The sequence below is a fragment of the Amaranthus tricolor genome, chromosome 15 (genome assembly GCF_026212465.1).
Source record: "Amaranthus tricolor cultivar Red isolate AtriRed21 chromosome 15, ASM2621246v1, whole genome shotgun sequence".
NCBI classification, from domain to species: domain Eukaryota; kingdom Viridiplantae; phylum Streptophyta; class Magnoliopsida; order Caryophyllales; family Amaranthaceae; genus Amaranthus; species Amaranthus tricolor.
The window spans coordinates 4,170,381-4,189,153 of record NC_080061.1 but is presented as its reverse complement, the minus strand read 5'-3'; the positions used below and the strand labels follow the sequence as shown (position 1 = coordinate 4,189,153).

At 28.0% G+C, this 18,773-nt stretch overlaps 2 protein-coding genes across 2 annotated transcripts; one reads left to right on the top strand and one right to left on the bottom strand.

The window, feature by feature from the left end:
• Positions 1–2,466: 2,466 nt before the first annotated feature.
• LOC130801376 (AT-hook motif nuclear-localized protein 23-like) lies at positions 2,467–4,125 on the top strand. Its single transcript, XM_057665219.1, has one exon. The coding sequence runs from the start codon at positions 2,796–2,798 to the stop codon at positions 3,687–3,689; it is 894 nt and encodes a 297-aa protein (XP_057521202.1). The 5' UTR covers positions 2,467–2,795; the 3' UTR covers positions 3,690–4,125.
• Positions 4,126–17,816: 13,691 nt separating this feature from the next.
• On the bottom strand, positions 17,817–18,564 carry LOC130801351 (uncharacterized). Its single transcript, XM_057665192.1, has one exon. The coding sequence runs from the start codon at positions 18,418–18,420 to the stop codon at positions 18,043–18,045; it is 378 nt and encodes a 125-aa protein (XP_057521175.1). The 5' UTR covers positions 18,421–18,564; the 3' UTR covers positions 17,817–18,042.
• Positions 18,565–18,773: the final 209 nt, after the last annotated feature.

The window sequence follows — 18,773 nt, the reverse complement described above, 5'->3', positions numbered from 1 at the left end:
TTAATATGTTTGAATAAAGAGATTAGAAATAATAAATAATTAGCGTTGTGCTCCCCTCACGTTTTTGGCTTAACCTTAACCACACTTGGTCAACCTTATGCTTAATCATAGTTAAATTATAACTTTGGTATATTGAATCGTTAGCAAGGTGTATGAACAAAGTCTTTGTTTCAATCATCCACAAGTTAATCATCTAAACCTAATTGGGATTTGTCAACTATGGTTTTATTTAAATTACTTGTTCAGCTGAATAAAATACAAAATTAAAATAATATGCTCAATTCCAAGGATTATGCATGCATATAAAAGCTTAAAGTAAAAATATCACATATTAATAAAATTAATCCGCTCATGATTTGATTATAATTTTTTGACTTAATAACATTTTAGACAATGTAATTAATGCTTATACATAGTTTTCAAAAACGTTTATGAATGTATTTGGCGTAATACTTGAATTGTTAATAATGAAACTTTAAGTCTAAAATGCTATGTTAAACAAATCTCAGAAAAGTATTACTTTTAAGTAACTTTAGTCATACAATTACTTATTTTTAAAATGTTACAACTTATTGCATACTAAAATCAATTCAAAATTTTTTGTATACTTTTCATAACAAATTTTATTCCAAAGCTATTATAATTACTACTTCTACTGACTATTAATTTACACAATAATTAGACAAATAGAATATTTAATAGCTACAATTATACAATTAAAGCTACTCACGACTATAGCTCCATAGACTTTTAACAACTACCCAAATAGCTAACTTGCATCATATAGTCCTAAATCTCAAATTGGGTAATTAGAAATTACCCCCTCCGTTCTTTTTTGATCTTCCACATTACTATAACAGGTAGTTTTAATAGTTCTTCCACTTTAGAATACTTTTTATTTTTAGAAAGTTTTTATCCCACTTTTACCCCTTAAAACCCCCTTTTCTTTTAATGTATCCCTTTTCTTTTATTTATAATTATTTTCTCTCTCATACTTTCAATACTATCATTACTTCACACTACTATTTAATTATAATAATACCCACTACAACTTCATACTTTCAATACAATAATTACTTCACACTACTATTTAATTAAAATAATACCCACTACAACCCAAAGATTCTATCTTCCTTAATATGTGTGAAAAACCCAAAATGGAAGATCAAAAAAGAACGGAGGGAGTACTATTCATGAATTCAGAGCAATTGTTTCATTTTATTTTTAGAACTGCTAAGTGAGATTTTGTTTAATTCATATTAATATAAATTTTATTAATATAAATTATTTATTATGCACAATTAGATATTTTTTGATTTGAAAATGCATTATATAAAGTGCAAAAATCAAATGAGACAATTGTTCTGAATAAGAAGTATTATATTATAATCATATTATATTACTATAATAATAATAATAATAAAAATAATAATAAAAAATATAATAATAAGAATAATAATTATTATTAGTCAAAATCAAATAGGAGTAAATGTGAATACTTATTGAAATGATTGTATCATCTTTTAGAGCTTCATGATGTTATCATCTAGTTTGAGATATGAGAGAAAAATGATGGCATTGACTAATCAACAAACTAAATTAAATTGGTCGGGTAAACATAAATTATTTGCTCATCTGGATTATACCATGAAATGGATTAATTTATAATCTCTCAAAATTAAAATAAGCTTAGGTCTTATCTAAATATGTCTCATCTAAAATGTAATTCATATTAATTCACAATGTACGAACAAATAGTATAATTATGTAAACAATTCTCAAAATCAACAGGTTTTCATCAAAAGTATTTCTTAAAAAATAATAATCCATCAAGCCATGAATCTTATTGAGGAGACAAACTATTTTATTGAAAAAAATTCAAGTTTGACAATATAAAAATTATAGGATTAATTACATGAGGTTGCTACACGCGCTTCTATTATGCGTCAAGATTTTGGTATGAAGCTCCATTATTTTAATTATAAATTAAAGTACCAAATTTTTAAAAATTAAAATAATAAACCAATCAACTTTTTTCAAAGAGTATGCTTCTAATTTTAATTACATTTTATTTTTTGCTTTCATAAAATAACTTATTAAATTTAAATACGTTTTATTCACATAAAATTTTAAAGATGTTATCATATAATTTTACAACAAGATTACACATATTCTATCTATTTGAATTCTATCGATACAAAAAACGAGATAAAAGTCACTCAATAAGATTAGGGCAATATGTAAAATCGTGGTATAAAAATTAATAGAATTTTTAAAAATTCTATATAATTTTAAAAACTAAATATTTTTCTAATAAATTTGTATCTTTAAAAACTTAAAACATAATTTAATAGTGAGCTCTAATTTTTTAGATGGTATACAGTGGAATATATTGTAGATGCTAGAAAAGTTTCCGAATATGAAATATTATTATATAGATGTTGTATGTGAGAAATGACTGCGTCTCACCATCTTACATTGAGTATTTGTCTCCCTTTGATTATCCCCACCTTCTCAATTTCTTTCTTCCATTTCTTTCTCTCTACTTCTACTCTTATTTCTTTCTCCCTTGTATTCTAATCTTAATTATACTTCGAGTTTTGTAGCTGATCTCCTTTTCCTTTCTTTCATAAAATAATCTCTTCCAAAATAAATAATCCCCAAACCCACAAAAACAAAGATTAAAAAGAACTGTTCTTCCCCTTCTCTCATCTATTTTAATCTATTTTTGTTTACTTTCATTAAAAAAACCATTAATCCTAGTACTATTTTGTGTATTGAATGTTGTTGAGATAATGGCTGGCTTAGATTTAGGTACAGCAAATCGTTATGTTCATCAACTTCACCATCAACAACATCACCATAGGCCCGACCTTCACTTACAGCAAAGGTCGGACCCATCTGAAGACGACGACAATAACAACAACAATAACATTGATAATAATCATGATGACCATGGTCATGGGTTAGACCTAGTCAACATATCTGGAGCTGGGTCTGGGTCGGGGTCCGGTGATTTGGTAGCGCGTCGACCCAGGGGACGACCCCCTGGGTCGAAAAATAAGCCAAAACCGCCTGTGATTATTACACGGGAAAGCGCTAACACACTCCGCGCGCATATCTTAGAAGTGGCTAGCGGATGTGATATTTTTGACTGTGTTGCTACTTACGCTAGGCGTAGGCAACGTGGGATCTGTGTCCTTAGTGGGACCGGGACAGTAACCAACGTTAGCCTACGCCAGCCTTGCGGAGGCACGACCGGCGGATCGGCCGTGGTTACACTCCACGGCCGATTCGAGATCTTATCTCTATCCGGCTCGTTTCTGCCTCCGCCTGCTCCGCCCGGGGCCACCAGCTTAACTATATTTTTAGCTGGTGGTCAAGGTCAAGTAGTAGGTGGGAACGTTGTGGGTGAACTTGTTGCAGCTGGGCCTGTTATTGTAATTGCTTCATCATTTACTAATGTTGCTTATGAAAGATTACCTTTAGAGGAAGAAGAATCTGGGGCTAACCAGGGTGGTGGTTCGGGTCTTCAGATGCAGACCGGAACCAATGGAAACGGAGCCCCGTTTCCAGATCCGTCTTCTGGGTTACCGTTTTTAAACTTGCCTTTGAATATGCAGAACTGTCAGTTACCTGTTGATGGGTGGGCTGCTAATAATTCTGGTGGTAGACCTCCATTTGGATAATACCCGAAAAAAAAGGAGGAAGACGAACCATTTAGGATGGACAAAAGAAGTTATTTTTCTTGTTTAGTTTAGAGAGTTTATTTTTAGTTAGAGTATTACAACTTCTCATCAACTCAAATTGGACTCCTGACTCAATCTCAGCCATTAATTGATTGATATTGATGATGATGATGATGATTGATTGCATTTGGAAGAATCAGGTCAGCCAATAATATATCATGGAACTCTATATCATCCAATATTGTTGATGTAACTTTGTTCTTCTTTTAATTTGTATTATCTTGCCAACTCTGGAAATAGTCCCTTTCTCTTTTTCCTTCTCTTTCCTTTTTTCTATTTCTCTTGTTCTTAATTACTGTTTTTAATTTAATTTGATTTCTGTTGGTGTCTTAATCTGAAGAACTTATGTTTTCTTGTTTCAGTGAGAAAAATGGTGTGTGAGGATTAATTACAAACTTTTAATTAGTTTAATTATTGTCTGTTGACACAGTTCTTGATGAATCTTTCATTATATCTTAATTAAATTTAACTATAGATTAGTTTAATTTTCTTTTAACTAATTAATTAATCTAGTGGTAGAGTAGTACTATTAAACCAGCAAAATCTATGCTCGATAACCCATCTTCATTATCTACTTTTTTTTTTTTTAAGAAATACTAATCTTTTATAAGTATTACTACTTTAGGAACATGTTCTATGATTAATTATTAATTATTAATTATAATATATATCTTGATTGATGAATATTTGGGAAATGGAATTAATGAATAATTATACACACATAAATTAAATTAAGTGTTTTTTTTATTTAAATTTTGTGCATTGTTTTCAGGAAGTAGTAATAAATACTAGTAGAAACAATTGGCAGCAAATTGAGTTGTTCTCAGTTGGAAGGATTCTTCTTGTCTTACCAAAACATGAACATATTCATAAGTTTCACTAAATATGTTAAAAGTGTCAAGTATAAGTTGGCTGCTCTTTTACTTATTTTCTCCTATTTTTTCCACTCTTTGGGAACTCTCACTTCTTCTAGAACTTCTATATGCATTTCTTCTATCCCCTTTAGATTTCAGGGTAAGAATAATCTCCTACAGCCTGATATAATAGCAAGGAAAAATTGGCTAAAGTCGGAACCTTTGTCGTAAGAGTGAAACAAAAAATCTTTAATTATTAAACCCGATTTTTTATTAATTATCTACCCTTGTTCTTTCCTTAATCCTCTTTTTAAGAATAATTGGATTGAAAATTAATGTTTTCACTTTTCTCTCATAATATGCTAGTTTTCTCTTTGGGCTTTATTTATAGTTGAGGATGAAAATTTTAAAAATCTACAATATAGAATTAAGAATTCTTAATTATATTCTCACATTCTAGGAAGAATTAATTTAGCAACTCAAATTAATTTTTTTTTTGGAAATTTGATTTATAAGGAGTTTATATATATATATACATATATATATATATATATATATATATATATATATATATATATATATATATATATATATATATATATATATATATATATATAGTGCTATAAACTTTCATAATAATCTTGAAAGTTAAAAATAAATAAATAAAACTAAGAAAATTTTTTCTTTCTTTTTTAGACTTATAAGAAGTAGGATACTTAATTTTATATTAATTTCTAATTAACATAGCTAAGGCATCAATTTATTATATTTCCACTAATTATAATATAAAACTACATTACCGTTAAGCGTTGACTGCATTGGATCTATATATATTATGTTGTAGAAGTACTATTTAATTATCTGAATTTTAATTTATCATAATTTTTTAGTACAAATAGTTATTATTTATAATTATACTCCTATATAATATATTTTGAGAGCTAATTAAGTTTAAGATTTATAATCAACCCTCATTCTTTTTTTTTTTTTCTTGAAAATAATTGTTTTACTTGATCTGGATGTAAATATAAAATTATGATCTTTCTTTAAAAAGGCTAGGTATTAATAATATATCAAACTTTTGGCAGGTATGGTTATATATAGTTTATTGCATTAAGTAAATTATCTTAAGTAGATTATAATCATGATAATCTTCCTGCAACTTACTTGCTAGATACTATATTTTAGGGCATTTCCATTATATGTTCTTATATTCCTACTCTATTTAATTATTTCTTATTTTTTTAATTGGCAGCCTACATTTAATTTATTTCATAAAATTTATACATGAAGAAAGCATTGTCCAATGATAATTAATTCATGCTTACTATTATCCTACATAGCTAATTAAATAATTGATTCAACTATGATAAAAACTATATAAATCATATATTAATGTTGTCATGCATCATTTTTAAGAGTTAATGAGATAAATGATTTATATATGCACAAAGGAGATTACTTGAGAAAATAATACTCCAGAAAAGTATCACATACCAAAATGGAAAATTTTAATGAGAAAATGAGTCACTCAAATATAAAAAATAAGGTTAATGTTTGATAAGGTTAAAATCGGGTCTGCATATTGAGTTTTACATAATTGTAAATTTGTATTTAAAGTAAGGTTAAATCAGGTTCGGTTACAAGTTCGAGTAAATATCGGATTGTCGGATCTGTTTTGAACACCTCTGTGTTTAACGAATCATCATTGTTCATCTTTGCATACAAGGTCAAATCAAGTTCGGTTACATGATTTACTCATCATTGTGCATCTTATGTATACAATACTTTGTAATTGTTAGAAAATAATTAAAACTCACATGTGATCTCACATCTAAAAATTTGATTCAATTGGTTAATACATAAGCTTGGCCAGGTACTCTTTCTATTATCAATTAATTTTAAGATGATTTATGTGCAATCAACTCTCATCATACATAAATCTTGTTGTTTACAAGTATGATCATAATAACAAATTTATATGTGATTAACAATTGGTTAAGTGTCTTTCCTAAACAATAAAAGCTACAACAAGGCCAACAAACAATATTAAACATTTTTCATTAGCCTATCAATCTCCTTTCATTGATTATATTCTATTGTGATTAAATACAAATTCATCCTGATTGAGATATAAATATAATCTTAATCAAATAATCAAATCATTAAATATTGGCCCTAATCCAATAAAACTTAATTAGGGCTTGGGCTTTATCTAAAAGCAATATAGTATTGAACAAATTATCTCTTCATGACCATACATTAAATTTTTATTTAGCTCCTTGACAATTATTTTATTTTCAATATTGATATTGTTTAAGCTTTATTATAATTATAATGCTTGAAACATAATTTTATGGGAAAAATTAGTTAGTATGCATTTAATTGGAAAAGGAAATTGTGATGTAATGGAGGAAATACTATGTAAATGGTTATCCTTAATATGTTCTTTGTCTTACATACATATAATCTTTCACATTAAGATTCTTTTAGATTTGTTTGATGAAGAATATGCTTTTATATATGATATCAACATCCACTGATCCACAATAATATGATAACTAGGGTTACAATAGCTATAAGAAAGCAATTCTAGAAAGCTTGAAGGGACAAATAATAATTGAGTATTGATAAATTGAAATCTATAATATATATATATATATATATATATATATATATATATATATATATATATATATATATATATATATATATATATATATATATATATATATATATATATATATATATTAATTTCTATGTTATTGTTGAGTGAATTAAGTTGTTTAATTATGGTAAGCAAACATTTCATATTCGATCATCGATGGCATATGATATTTCGATACCATCATATTTACATTGTCTACTTTAGCTTCTATCAGTTTAAATTTTTGATTAATTAATTAGACTTTTGACATAGTTTTGAAATTATTGATTGAGTATATAACGTGTATTGAGACTTCAATCATTTGCTTGTTAACTTTTGGTTGAGTTAGTGACTTAATTGACAGTAAACATTGTCAAGGATCCAACTTAACCAAAAGCTTAAGCTGATAATATACTCTAGCATATAGTTAAGGTCTCAGAATATATTTACATACGCATGTCGAAACTAAATAATACCGGATCAAACCCAAGGTGGTCTCAATATAACATTTTGAATGCATTGAATTAGTAGTAGTCAAATAATGTGATTTCCATGTTAATGTAGCAAAAGAAAGTTCTATATATGCTTGATTTGGTATATTTTTATTTCTTATTAAATCTAAGAGCATGAGTAAAACATTGTTGGAATAATATCATGGCATTCACATTTAATTTGATCAATAGATATATGCTTAGCTTAGATTACATGTCATTAAGATAGTGTGTTTGTATCTTGTACATATATATTATATCAAAATTTGTTGATTGATGATCTCTGGAGCTTCAAGTGAGTACTCAGGTTTGGATATTGTTCTTTATGTTCAAACTTTAATGCCTAATACGTTGTTTATATTTAATTAATTAATAATTATTTTTCTTTTTCTCATCATTTTATAATTAAAATACTTAAAGATCTTGGCATGTGAATACGATTTTATGTTTATAATATATTTTTTTATCACAGTAACTCTTGTGAGGTATCGTCTTTCAGTAAGACAATCTTAAAATAAGGAGTCTATATTAATTTGTATTAGTTAAGCTACCTAACCTATATATGGGCATGTCTTATAAACTATAGAGATTGTCTCTGGCCTACAACAATTTATATTTTTATTATTCATGCAACTGAATTGAACTACTAAACAAAACAAAATTAAAGTGACAATAAAGACAATTTAAATGTCAATATTTGTTTTTAGCATAAAATGGTGCATAGACTAATAACACAAACCCAACTAAACATAACTTTAAAAAAAAACTAATAAATAAAAACATTCTCATGGTATATTGTAGCTTATGTTGATAGGGCTAAAGATTTATAATTTGTTAATATTAAATTGTTAGCACTTTTATTATTGTAAAAGACTCAATAAATCATGTTCATTTCTTATTTATGTAAAATTATTGAAAACACTTGCAACGAAAGATAAGTCGAAAATAATTTTTATGTTGAAGTTTTGAACCACATACTACAACAAAAAATAATTATCCAATGATTGGTGAGTAAAAAATATTCAAGGATCGTTTAGGATCATCAATATCCTAATAGAAAACGAACCTAATGTAATAGGAAGAGATATAATCCTAGAGTCTGTTTGGTTATTGATTGTTGGCTAGAGTTGTTAATTATAGTTGTTGGCTTTGCTGACCAGTTAGAGATATTGCTGATTTGTTAGTTAAAAAGTGTGTTGTTTAAGCTAGTTATTATAGAGATATTTGAAAAAATATTTGTTAATTGTCAATTGTTTATCCGAAAACAAGTGGACAAGAAGCAAACTAAGCCAATGAAGAAAGTTACTTGGTTTGGCTTTTGTTTAATTTAAATGTCATCTGTAAAATATTTATTTTGACTGTTTAATCAACCAAAAAACTAATATAAAAATTATTTACCAAATACGTCTACATTCGAATACGATCGAATGAGATTAGATTTGGCTTTGACAAAATATGAACAAAGTAAGAAATTACTCAAATTTATTAATATAATGTGATCATTGGTTTTAAATAAAGGTCTTCAAAATTAAAAAGATACCGAGACCTTGTAAGAGATATTGTATGTTTCTTGCTCTAAATATGAACAATTAAATACATACAAAATTAAACGAGACTAAATATTAAATCTATAAATAAATGCGCCTTTAGATAAATGTGTTTTAAGCAAAATCATATGAAATAAAGTGGAAGACTTTACTTCATCACAAGGATAAGAATCAATTTAAAAGTTAATTAAGAATTATATTGTGATGCCACTTTATTAACAGCACGTAATCAAATCTTTCCAATGTATTTTAATGCTAATCTGTTTAGTAGAGAAAATAAGACCACTACTTTCAAAAACGGGTGTATAAACAAAGCACAGTATAGGCACGTTCAGCGTAATAGTTTAAATAACTACTATTAATGATTTTATGAAGTCAAAATATTAATTTAGAAAAATATCATTATTCGGTAAAGTAATATTTTAAGTAATTTTTAACATTGCATGTAATTATTTTTAGAACGAGTTGCAATGTGCAAAAATCAAAGTTATACTTAAGAGTTTTTCTCTAAATTTTTTTAACAAATTATATTGGAACAACTCTCATAGCTACTATTTTTACCAAATCACACAGTTAAAATGTTAGGATTATACTGTATCTCGTCTATAGGAAATCAACTATGATCAGAATCTGGGAAGGAAAGAAGCAGCATTTCATACCCATAAACAAAAATGCGATCAAAAAGTCTCCCAACTCGAAAAAAGATCCTCAAGCTCATAGGTTACACTCACACTATATGTGTACCCAAAAGGATATTTATATTGTATCAATTGAATAAATATTAAAAATAATATTAAATTAAAAAGTACTCCATAATACTGATAATCTCAATATTATTTTCCTTTTATGTTATTATACACAACCCATGAAAATCATTTTCCGAAATTTTTCTTAGATTTGCTACGGAGGATTTGTGCACCTTCTTTCTCATTTCTAATTTCCTATTCACATAATAGCAGGTGGTATTTTACTTTGGACTTTCATGCCGCAAATTAGGTAATGTTATAGATTTGATTTCCATTAGTAATTCATATAGTTATATAATTCCTCTTATCAAAAATTAAAATAATAAACTCTTTTTGGATTATATGGGCAATTACATTATTTATTTTAGTTAAATAATTAATGTAAAATGATGAGAAAGAGAAAGAGAGAGGTGTTAAGGTGGAAAGGAAAAGAGATTGGTTTAAGTTACATATGAAAGGTAGTTACGACAATAAGATATTAGCTTACCAACTTCAAATATGATAAAAGAAAAGAAACCAAGACTAATTACTCATATGTTCTTTTTATTTTGCCCCAATTGAAAACGTCACAAAAATTAAAAAGTAAGTTAAATATATATGATTAAAGTAGTGAGTTCACTTAAAAATAAGAGATAATATAATATAAAAATTAAAAATATGTTAAAATAATAAAATTATATTTCAAAATAAAAATAGAGCAAAATGAATTAGAGAAACTAAGATAATAAAAGACAAATATGTTGACTAAGTCCTTCATCAATATTGGATTAAATATAAAATGCGTTTGTACATTTAGACAATGTTATATGTTTCTCCAAGTTGTCACCTAAAGTAATGGCTTTGAAAACAAATAGGATGTTTGGTGGTTGGCTTTTTATATTGGCTTTTCGGTTGATTTTTGGTTTTTAGCTTATTGGTTGATTAGACAACTAAAAAGTGTTAGGTAAACAACTTTTAAACCGGCTTTAAAGCTAAAATAAAAAATCTACTCTAATTAGCTTTTGGCTTGTTAATGATAAGTGCGATTATTTGCACTTATCCATGTCATTTTTATGCTCCTTATGTGATGTTTTGGTGGGTTTTAGGTAGTGTTGATAGTATTATTTGAGATTTTTGTCGCATATGTTTAATATTGTATTTTATGTAATTTTGAGGCAAAAATAGGAGTTTTATTAGGTCTTGGGGATGATAAGAGGGTGAAGGTTTGGAGAAATGGTCTAAGACCCCTAAAAGAAGTGAAGAGATCGAGCCAAACAAGCCCCAAGGGACAGAAACAAATGGTAGTTAAGGTACATCAAAAAGCCACGACCCATCGCAGAGCAAATGGAGTCCAGAGGCAAAGCGACGAGTCGTCCCCAGAATGCCACGACTCGTCGCATACCCACTTCAGTCTACAATGCTTTCTAGAGGCTGAGCGACGATTCGTCCCCAAACATGCCACGACAAGTCGCCAATTCATTGAAGTCGCATACCCCAGGCAATAGCAAATCGACGACTCATCGCTCCTGATGTCACGAGTCGTCGCCTTTTCGTCTGGTGTTTTGTTCGTGCATTCGACGGTTACTTTTTGGAACCACTATAAATAGTGGTGGTTATTTTTGTCAAAAGTCAGTTTTTAGTTTTTAATTTTTAATTTTCAGAATTTCCTTTTGTTCTTCTTCATTGAGAACTTTCATCGTTGAACACTATTATTACATTTACTTTCATTGCAATTTATTTTATGTTCTCAATTAGTAAGCTTTCTTAATTTATTGCTTTATTATTTATCTTTAAGCATTAAAATTACCCATCATTTTGATATTTAGTATTTCAATTACTTCATCACCATGTCTAGTAAGTAGTTTCTTCTCTAGGGTTAGGGAATAAACCCTAATTCGAAGCATGAAATGATATTTTACGAGTAATTGTGTGAAATTTGGGTCTATGATTAAACCTATGCTTAATGAATTTTAGTTTAAATATCTTTATTAACCTTTTCAATAAAACGGAAGTTTGAGATTAGAATTAATTTAGAATTGAGATATATTTAAGTTAAATTCCTATTAGTTTAGCAATAAAACGTAAGTTTGAGGATTAACACTAGTGAGGTCTTAAACTGATATTGATCAATAGAGCGAAAGCTTGAGATTAATTAGATCATGTTTAATTATGCCAATGACTCAAATTCATACAATTATACGAGTAATTGACTCCCATATTAGAATTAGGTGATGCCCGACGCCCTAGAATTTGTCATATTGTTATTATCTTTGCATTAATCATTGTTTTAGCCTTAATTATTAGTTTTAATTGCATTGTAGCATTAATTTCTCAACCCAACTACTTGTTGATCTGTGTCTTCTAGTCATAAATCGACACAAATTAGTTAACTCGCTTCCCTGAGTTCAACCCGTATTGCTACACGTACACCGTGCGCTTGCGGTTATTAAAATTTACATATCAGCTAATCCACTTTTTCTCTAATAAACAACCAATGGCCAACTAAAAAAGCCAACAAAAACAACCAATATTTTTAGATAGTCAAACAAGCCAACTAAAAAGCCAACAACCAACAGCTAACAGCGAATTGCCAAACACTATAAATTACTCCCTTCATTCTTTTTAAGGTAATTTTGAAGCTTCAAATTCTTTAGTTATGCATTATAAATAATTATAAATATGTATAATATAAAAGTTTTCTACGAGATCTCACAAAGATATATGTTATCTTTTATATATTTCTCAAAAACTTTAATTAAATTTTTTTCTTCTTAGGGCATGCTTGGATTGGGTGTAAATATTTATGGGGGAAAATAAAGTCAAATTAATAAATTGAAAGCAAATAAAGATGCATTTGAAGTAGTTGAGATAGTTGTCAAGAAGGTAAAAAGAACATGAAATAAAAATAATGAAGGAAAAAGAAGATGATTTCCCCTATTTACCCCATAAAATTGAGAGCTTCCTTCATTTATCATTACTTTACAACCATTCTTCCACCTTTTTAACAATCAAATTTCACTAATTTCTCATTTATCAACTTCGTTTTCTTATTTTGACTTTTTTACCCTTTTAAATATTTACACCAAGCATACCCTTAAAGTAATATATTCTAAATAAAAAAAATAGAGAAATAGTTTTTAAATAATATACTAATATAAGATTAAGGAGTCATGTTCATCATGAGCTACATAGGTAATGAAATGTGAACAACTTTAAACAAATCTGTTTATTATATACTTATTTATATCATTGTGTACAGTACATGATGATGTTGGCAACAATAATGATGCCAACTTGTCATTAAGTGGCCTTTAATTATATAATTTGCTTCGTTAAGTGCTTTCCTAATGACAAATAAAGTCTCACAATTGTTTATTAGGTAATTAATTATCTTTTAAACAAAATCTTGGGTTATAGGGACTTATAATTACTATTGCAATTTGGTAACAAACTAACAATATTCATTATTAAAAATTAAACTATGTTTACTTAATTATTATTTATTGGAATATCTAAAATTATTTTTGAAATGTTTCCCTCCTATCCTAATTTTATAAACAATTTTCTTACGTAATTGACTATTAATAGATAAAAAAAATTATAATAAAAGTTTTTGAATTGACAATGTAAAAGACAATAAAGTTAATAGGAGTATATAGTTTTTTGACTAAATTTCAGACCGTCATAATTAAAAAAAGTTTCAAAAAATCAACTAATTAACCAAAAGCTTCAACTGCAAGATGTGATATATATATGTGCTACAAAATATTTCTTATCTGATTTAGATTAATTTAGTTTATGATTTATCCGAATAATATTCACCTATATGCATAGTTGACCATATAAATATGTTTATGACTGAGAATATAATATCAATATCTTATAACAAAACATGTTTAACATTAATATATATACCCTACAAATCAATGACGGATTTAGGATCTAAAATTATGGGTAAATAATTAAGTAAAGCTATAATAAAATTTAGCAGAATTTTATTTGTAAAATGAACAATAAATAAACTCCAAATTGACCTATACAAGCAAAAGAATACAATAGTAATCCTAAGGCGTGAGAATAGAAGAAAAAAATTCTAATTCCTAAAACAATAAAACTGAAAAATTTAAAAACTAATTTGTTTTTAAAAAAATCATGGGTAGCTCGTATTACCTAATGTTTAAGTGTAGATCCGCCTATACCTTACAATGGAAGACCTTCTCATTGGTCGATCGCCCCCCACCATCCAAAAAAATAATAATTAATATCTAAAATTGTAATTTGGCCTGCTATAATTTTTTTTTATTATGGATTGATTATTAAATGCTATGTTGCTCATTTAAAAAAACCGGTCAAAATCTGCCACTGATTGTAATGTGGAATACTCTTTTGTTCTATTTATTTCTCATTAATTGTCATTTTGGTCTAATCCACTAATTTTGTATCATTTCTACTTTTAGATAATGATTTATTACTTTGTTATAATCTCATTCATACATTTTAATTCTTTTTTAATTTTATTCACATAATTTAGTTTTTCTCTTCATTTATTACCAATTTGTTCTAAACCCACGATTTCTAATTTATTGGGACAAAGGGAGGAAGACTTTAAAGATATTATGTCTCACAAAAGGCTATGTTGAAGAGTAAATGCAAGCCTATGTCAATCAAATTTGAGGCATGATGGTATGATGAGAATGATTAATACATTTACGACATTCATGATGATCATCAGTTTAGAAAAAGAATAAGTATTACTGAAGAAGCTTCCAATTGGTAGAAGTTTTCTTGGAGGACAAAACGGCATCAAGCATCCATAAGTCATTCATGTTCATAAGATTCCAGGGATATATAATTCTATATATGTTGGCATATGGTCCATTGTGCCTCTTTAACTTGTTTCATTTTACATTTTAATTCGTTTTAATGAATTTAACTTTTAGAAATCATTTTTACTCTTTATTTTTTGGGTGATATAGCTTTTACATAAGAGTATTATATATATAATCCACGTTAAATTGTTTTTTCTTCATTTTTTGGATTATAGCGCTGAGGAAAAGAGAAATAAATGAGATTCGATTTCAAGATCATATAGAAAATACGGTATTTACTCTAACTAAAACAAGACCTATTTCTCAAATTGATTTTTTTGTTCTTATTTGTGCATAATAAAGAGCCACAAAAGAAATGTCGAATCAATGTGTTTATTTCAAATTAATTGTAATGTTTGATCGGTTGCTTTTCTTATATACCCGCCATTTTTATTTTGCTTTTACATATTTTTGAGCATAATTTAAGTCTTAACATTTATAAAAATGTTTTATAAAATATTTTAAAAATTATATGTTATAATTCTATGTATTAAAACAACCAGCCAGTCTTGTATGAGACAGTCTCACGGTGAGATGACCTCAAAAGAAGAAGCCCATAAACTAAAAATGTCTATTGTATTAATCTATTTAACCCAAATATAAAGCATGTCTCACTTTAAAACTATCTTATACAAAAACTTGTGTAAAACAAATTTGTAATATCTAACATGAATATGCTTTTAACTTTTAATTAATTTATATGGTCCACCACAATAATAGGCTACAACAGAGGGTGAGATAGAGTTGGACTTTTATCGCAGTCGGCCCAATAGAAGAGTTTATTTTCTGTCGAGTTTTGCCCCTAAATAAGTCGTATATACACTACAAACTCATACTAAAGTTAGCCCATTATTCGTATAGCTAGTCTCTTGACAGACCGTCTATTTAAGAGACGTACTTTATACCTAATCGATTAAAGATTAATGTTTACTTATTGTATTCTTAATGTCTGCTTACATTATCCTTAATGCTTACTTACCATATTCGTAATGCCTACTTTTAATATCTTAAATGTCTACTTACGTCATTCTTAATGTCTACTTACAATATTTTACAAAATATATAATGGGGCAGCCCAATTAGAGATGGTCTCTCAAAGAAACCGTCTCTCACAAAAATTCGTGTTATTTGTAATTGCCAATCAAAAGTTGGTTTGACTTATTAAAGTTTATTCTTTTATATTTTCCAACTACAATGATTGTTGATCAAGTAAAATGGTTGGTTTAAGTATGTGCACTTCTTATATAAAGTAAAATTGTATTTAATGTTTGTTACTAAGGGTTAATCAGAAATAACTTTTTTCTACTAATACTCGTATCATCACCAAAGGTAAGTTTACGTCACATTCGCCCTTCTTAAATCTTATCTTAGGTGTGAGCCACTTAATATCATTGGGGTAATAGAACAATGTTGTTAGTAGTTTATTGATAATTGAATATGGATATTACTTTGCTAAAAGTTACTATAGACCTAATGAAAACCATCACAAGACATACACTTGCACTTAAGGCTTTAAGCATTGTTTGAGATCTATAACCCTAATGTGGTGGAATCTATAATGTAGAGATTAGACTTTGATATTATTGAATCAATACTACATGAAGTATCAACATGGACATTAGAACTTACTACATCATGACGATGGTGATGGTGATGGTGATGGTGAGATAGAGTCCATGTTTGTTGATGTAGATGATTATGACTTATGAGCCACTAAATGAGGGGGCCGGTTTGGAAGGAGGTTCCAAGTAAAAGACTATTCTTTTTTAAAAATTGGGCTTTTGGGCTTCTAACCCAACTAATATGAAAATAACCAAATATCTCAATTCATAGAGTTCAAATATCCAAATTTGTTGAGAATCGTATTTCTTTCTGTTGGAGTATGTATCATTTTCTTCGGATAAGAATTTAAAATTGATTTTCACTTTTTTAAAACAGCCCCTGGTTAAGTTGGGCCGTCGATCAGTGCCTAAAAATTAAAAGTGCAATTACGTTAAGAAAAAGGGTTCTTTGAGAATTGCAGGAAAGACCTATGAAAATTAATGTAATTTCATGTGAAAGATTTATGAAAAAGAAGTTGTGGGAATGCAAAATACTGTAATGGGATAGAAAATATTATGTTTTCAGTACGGTAATTAAATTTGGCTTATCGAAAGAAATAAAATGTTTTTTATAAAATAGCCCCAACTTACAATCTTTCTCATAGCCCAAAAATGATCAGGGTTGCTCCAACACTTTTCCTCTAGTCTTCTCCTTTTTCCTGTCTACCTAGCTTATACTAAAAAAAACTAAATTTAATAGGTAGGCATACTCACATCTAATGCATTCTCTTTTTCTTTTTAAATTGCCAATCATTAATTTGATTGTCAAACAGGTATTCATTCTAAAAATTCTAATCAATAATCATGATCACCATAAAAAGACAAAAAAAATAAAAATAAAATAAATAAAATTAAAAAAAATAAATTAAAATAATAAAACTCTCACCTTATTACATCCTACCACGTAGGGTGATGTATTGACCTAAAAAATGATCTTCTCGTATTCATTGAAGAAATGTTGTTCAATGATGTATGTTTATGTTGCAGGTTGAACTATAGTGTATAAAACCATGTGCACTTCAGACGCAAATTCTCAAATATGTCATTTCATATCAAATTTGAGTTTGTATTGGGATTAAACAAATTTTAACAATATAGGTATTTTATGTAAATAATCAATAAGTGTTGATATAAGAAGACTAAAGAAATCAAATAAAAAGAACTTAGAAAATGGAATAATGTATATCAAGAGCCAAAAATTATCACCAACATCAGTATACTCATTGAATTTCGCTTATAGAAATTATAATCAATGTCTACAAAAAGATAGAAAATGACAAATCAAATTCATGATAAAAAATGATGCAAATTATTATCAAAATGGAAATGTTAGGCATAGAAGAGTGTATGACAATGTTTTCCCACACAAATATTCCAATTTGATATGTATTATTAAACCGAACAATGAAAAATAGAGCACCAAACTATTTCCATTCAATAATAACATCAATAATACTAGAATTATATCATATATATACATATACTAATCACAATTATTAATCAAAACTAATTACTCTAATAATACCTTTTTTTTTTAATCTTTTTTGACATAGTATTACTCTAATAATCTTGAGCATAAAATTCAATTATCTCTTGAACATTAAGCTTAAAAAAAGAGGAACAATCATTATACATCAACCAAAGCATATGCTCAAATAACATTGAATCCACATCAACAAAAATCACCCTTTTGTTCTTGCCATCATAGTTATGATGACCCTTCATAGCCAAATCAATTAAAACTCTAAAAGGAATTTCTTGTAATACAAATTGGTCTACCATGAATTGCTTTTTTTCCCTTCCGGCCACTACGGTCACCAATTCACCATCTCCGACCATACCATCATCGGCCAAGGCCCGATAGCCTAGTCTCGAGCCCGAGTACTTGCCGGAGCACCGCCTCATAAGGACGGAAACGGGCATTACCAAACAATCCATGATTTATATGGCTAGGAATTTGAGCTTGATTTTGGTGGGGAATTGGGTGTGTGATGGTTGGATGATATATGAGGGTGTGAAGGGAGAAGGAAATGGCTAAAAAGTGGGGTATTTATGTGTAAAGAAAAGGAGTTTGCTCGTTGGATTCAATGTTTATTTAACGACTTGATCCACCTTATGATGCATGAGTCTTAATGAGGCGGACTTAGAATTCTAATTATAATGGGATTATATTATTTATATTATATGTTGAGATTGATTGTTGAGTATTTTTTATTTTTGTAATATTATGTAAAAATATTAATAGTAAATTTTTTTTGTGGAGTTTAGTATATTTTTTTAATTTTGACGGT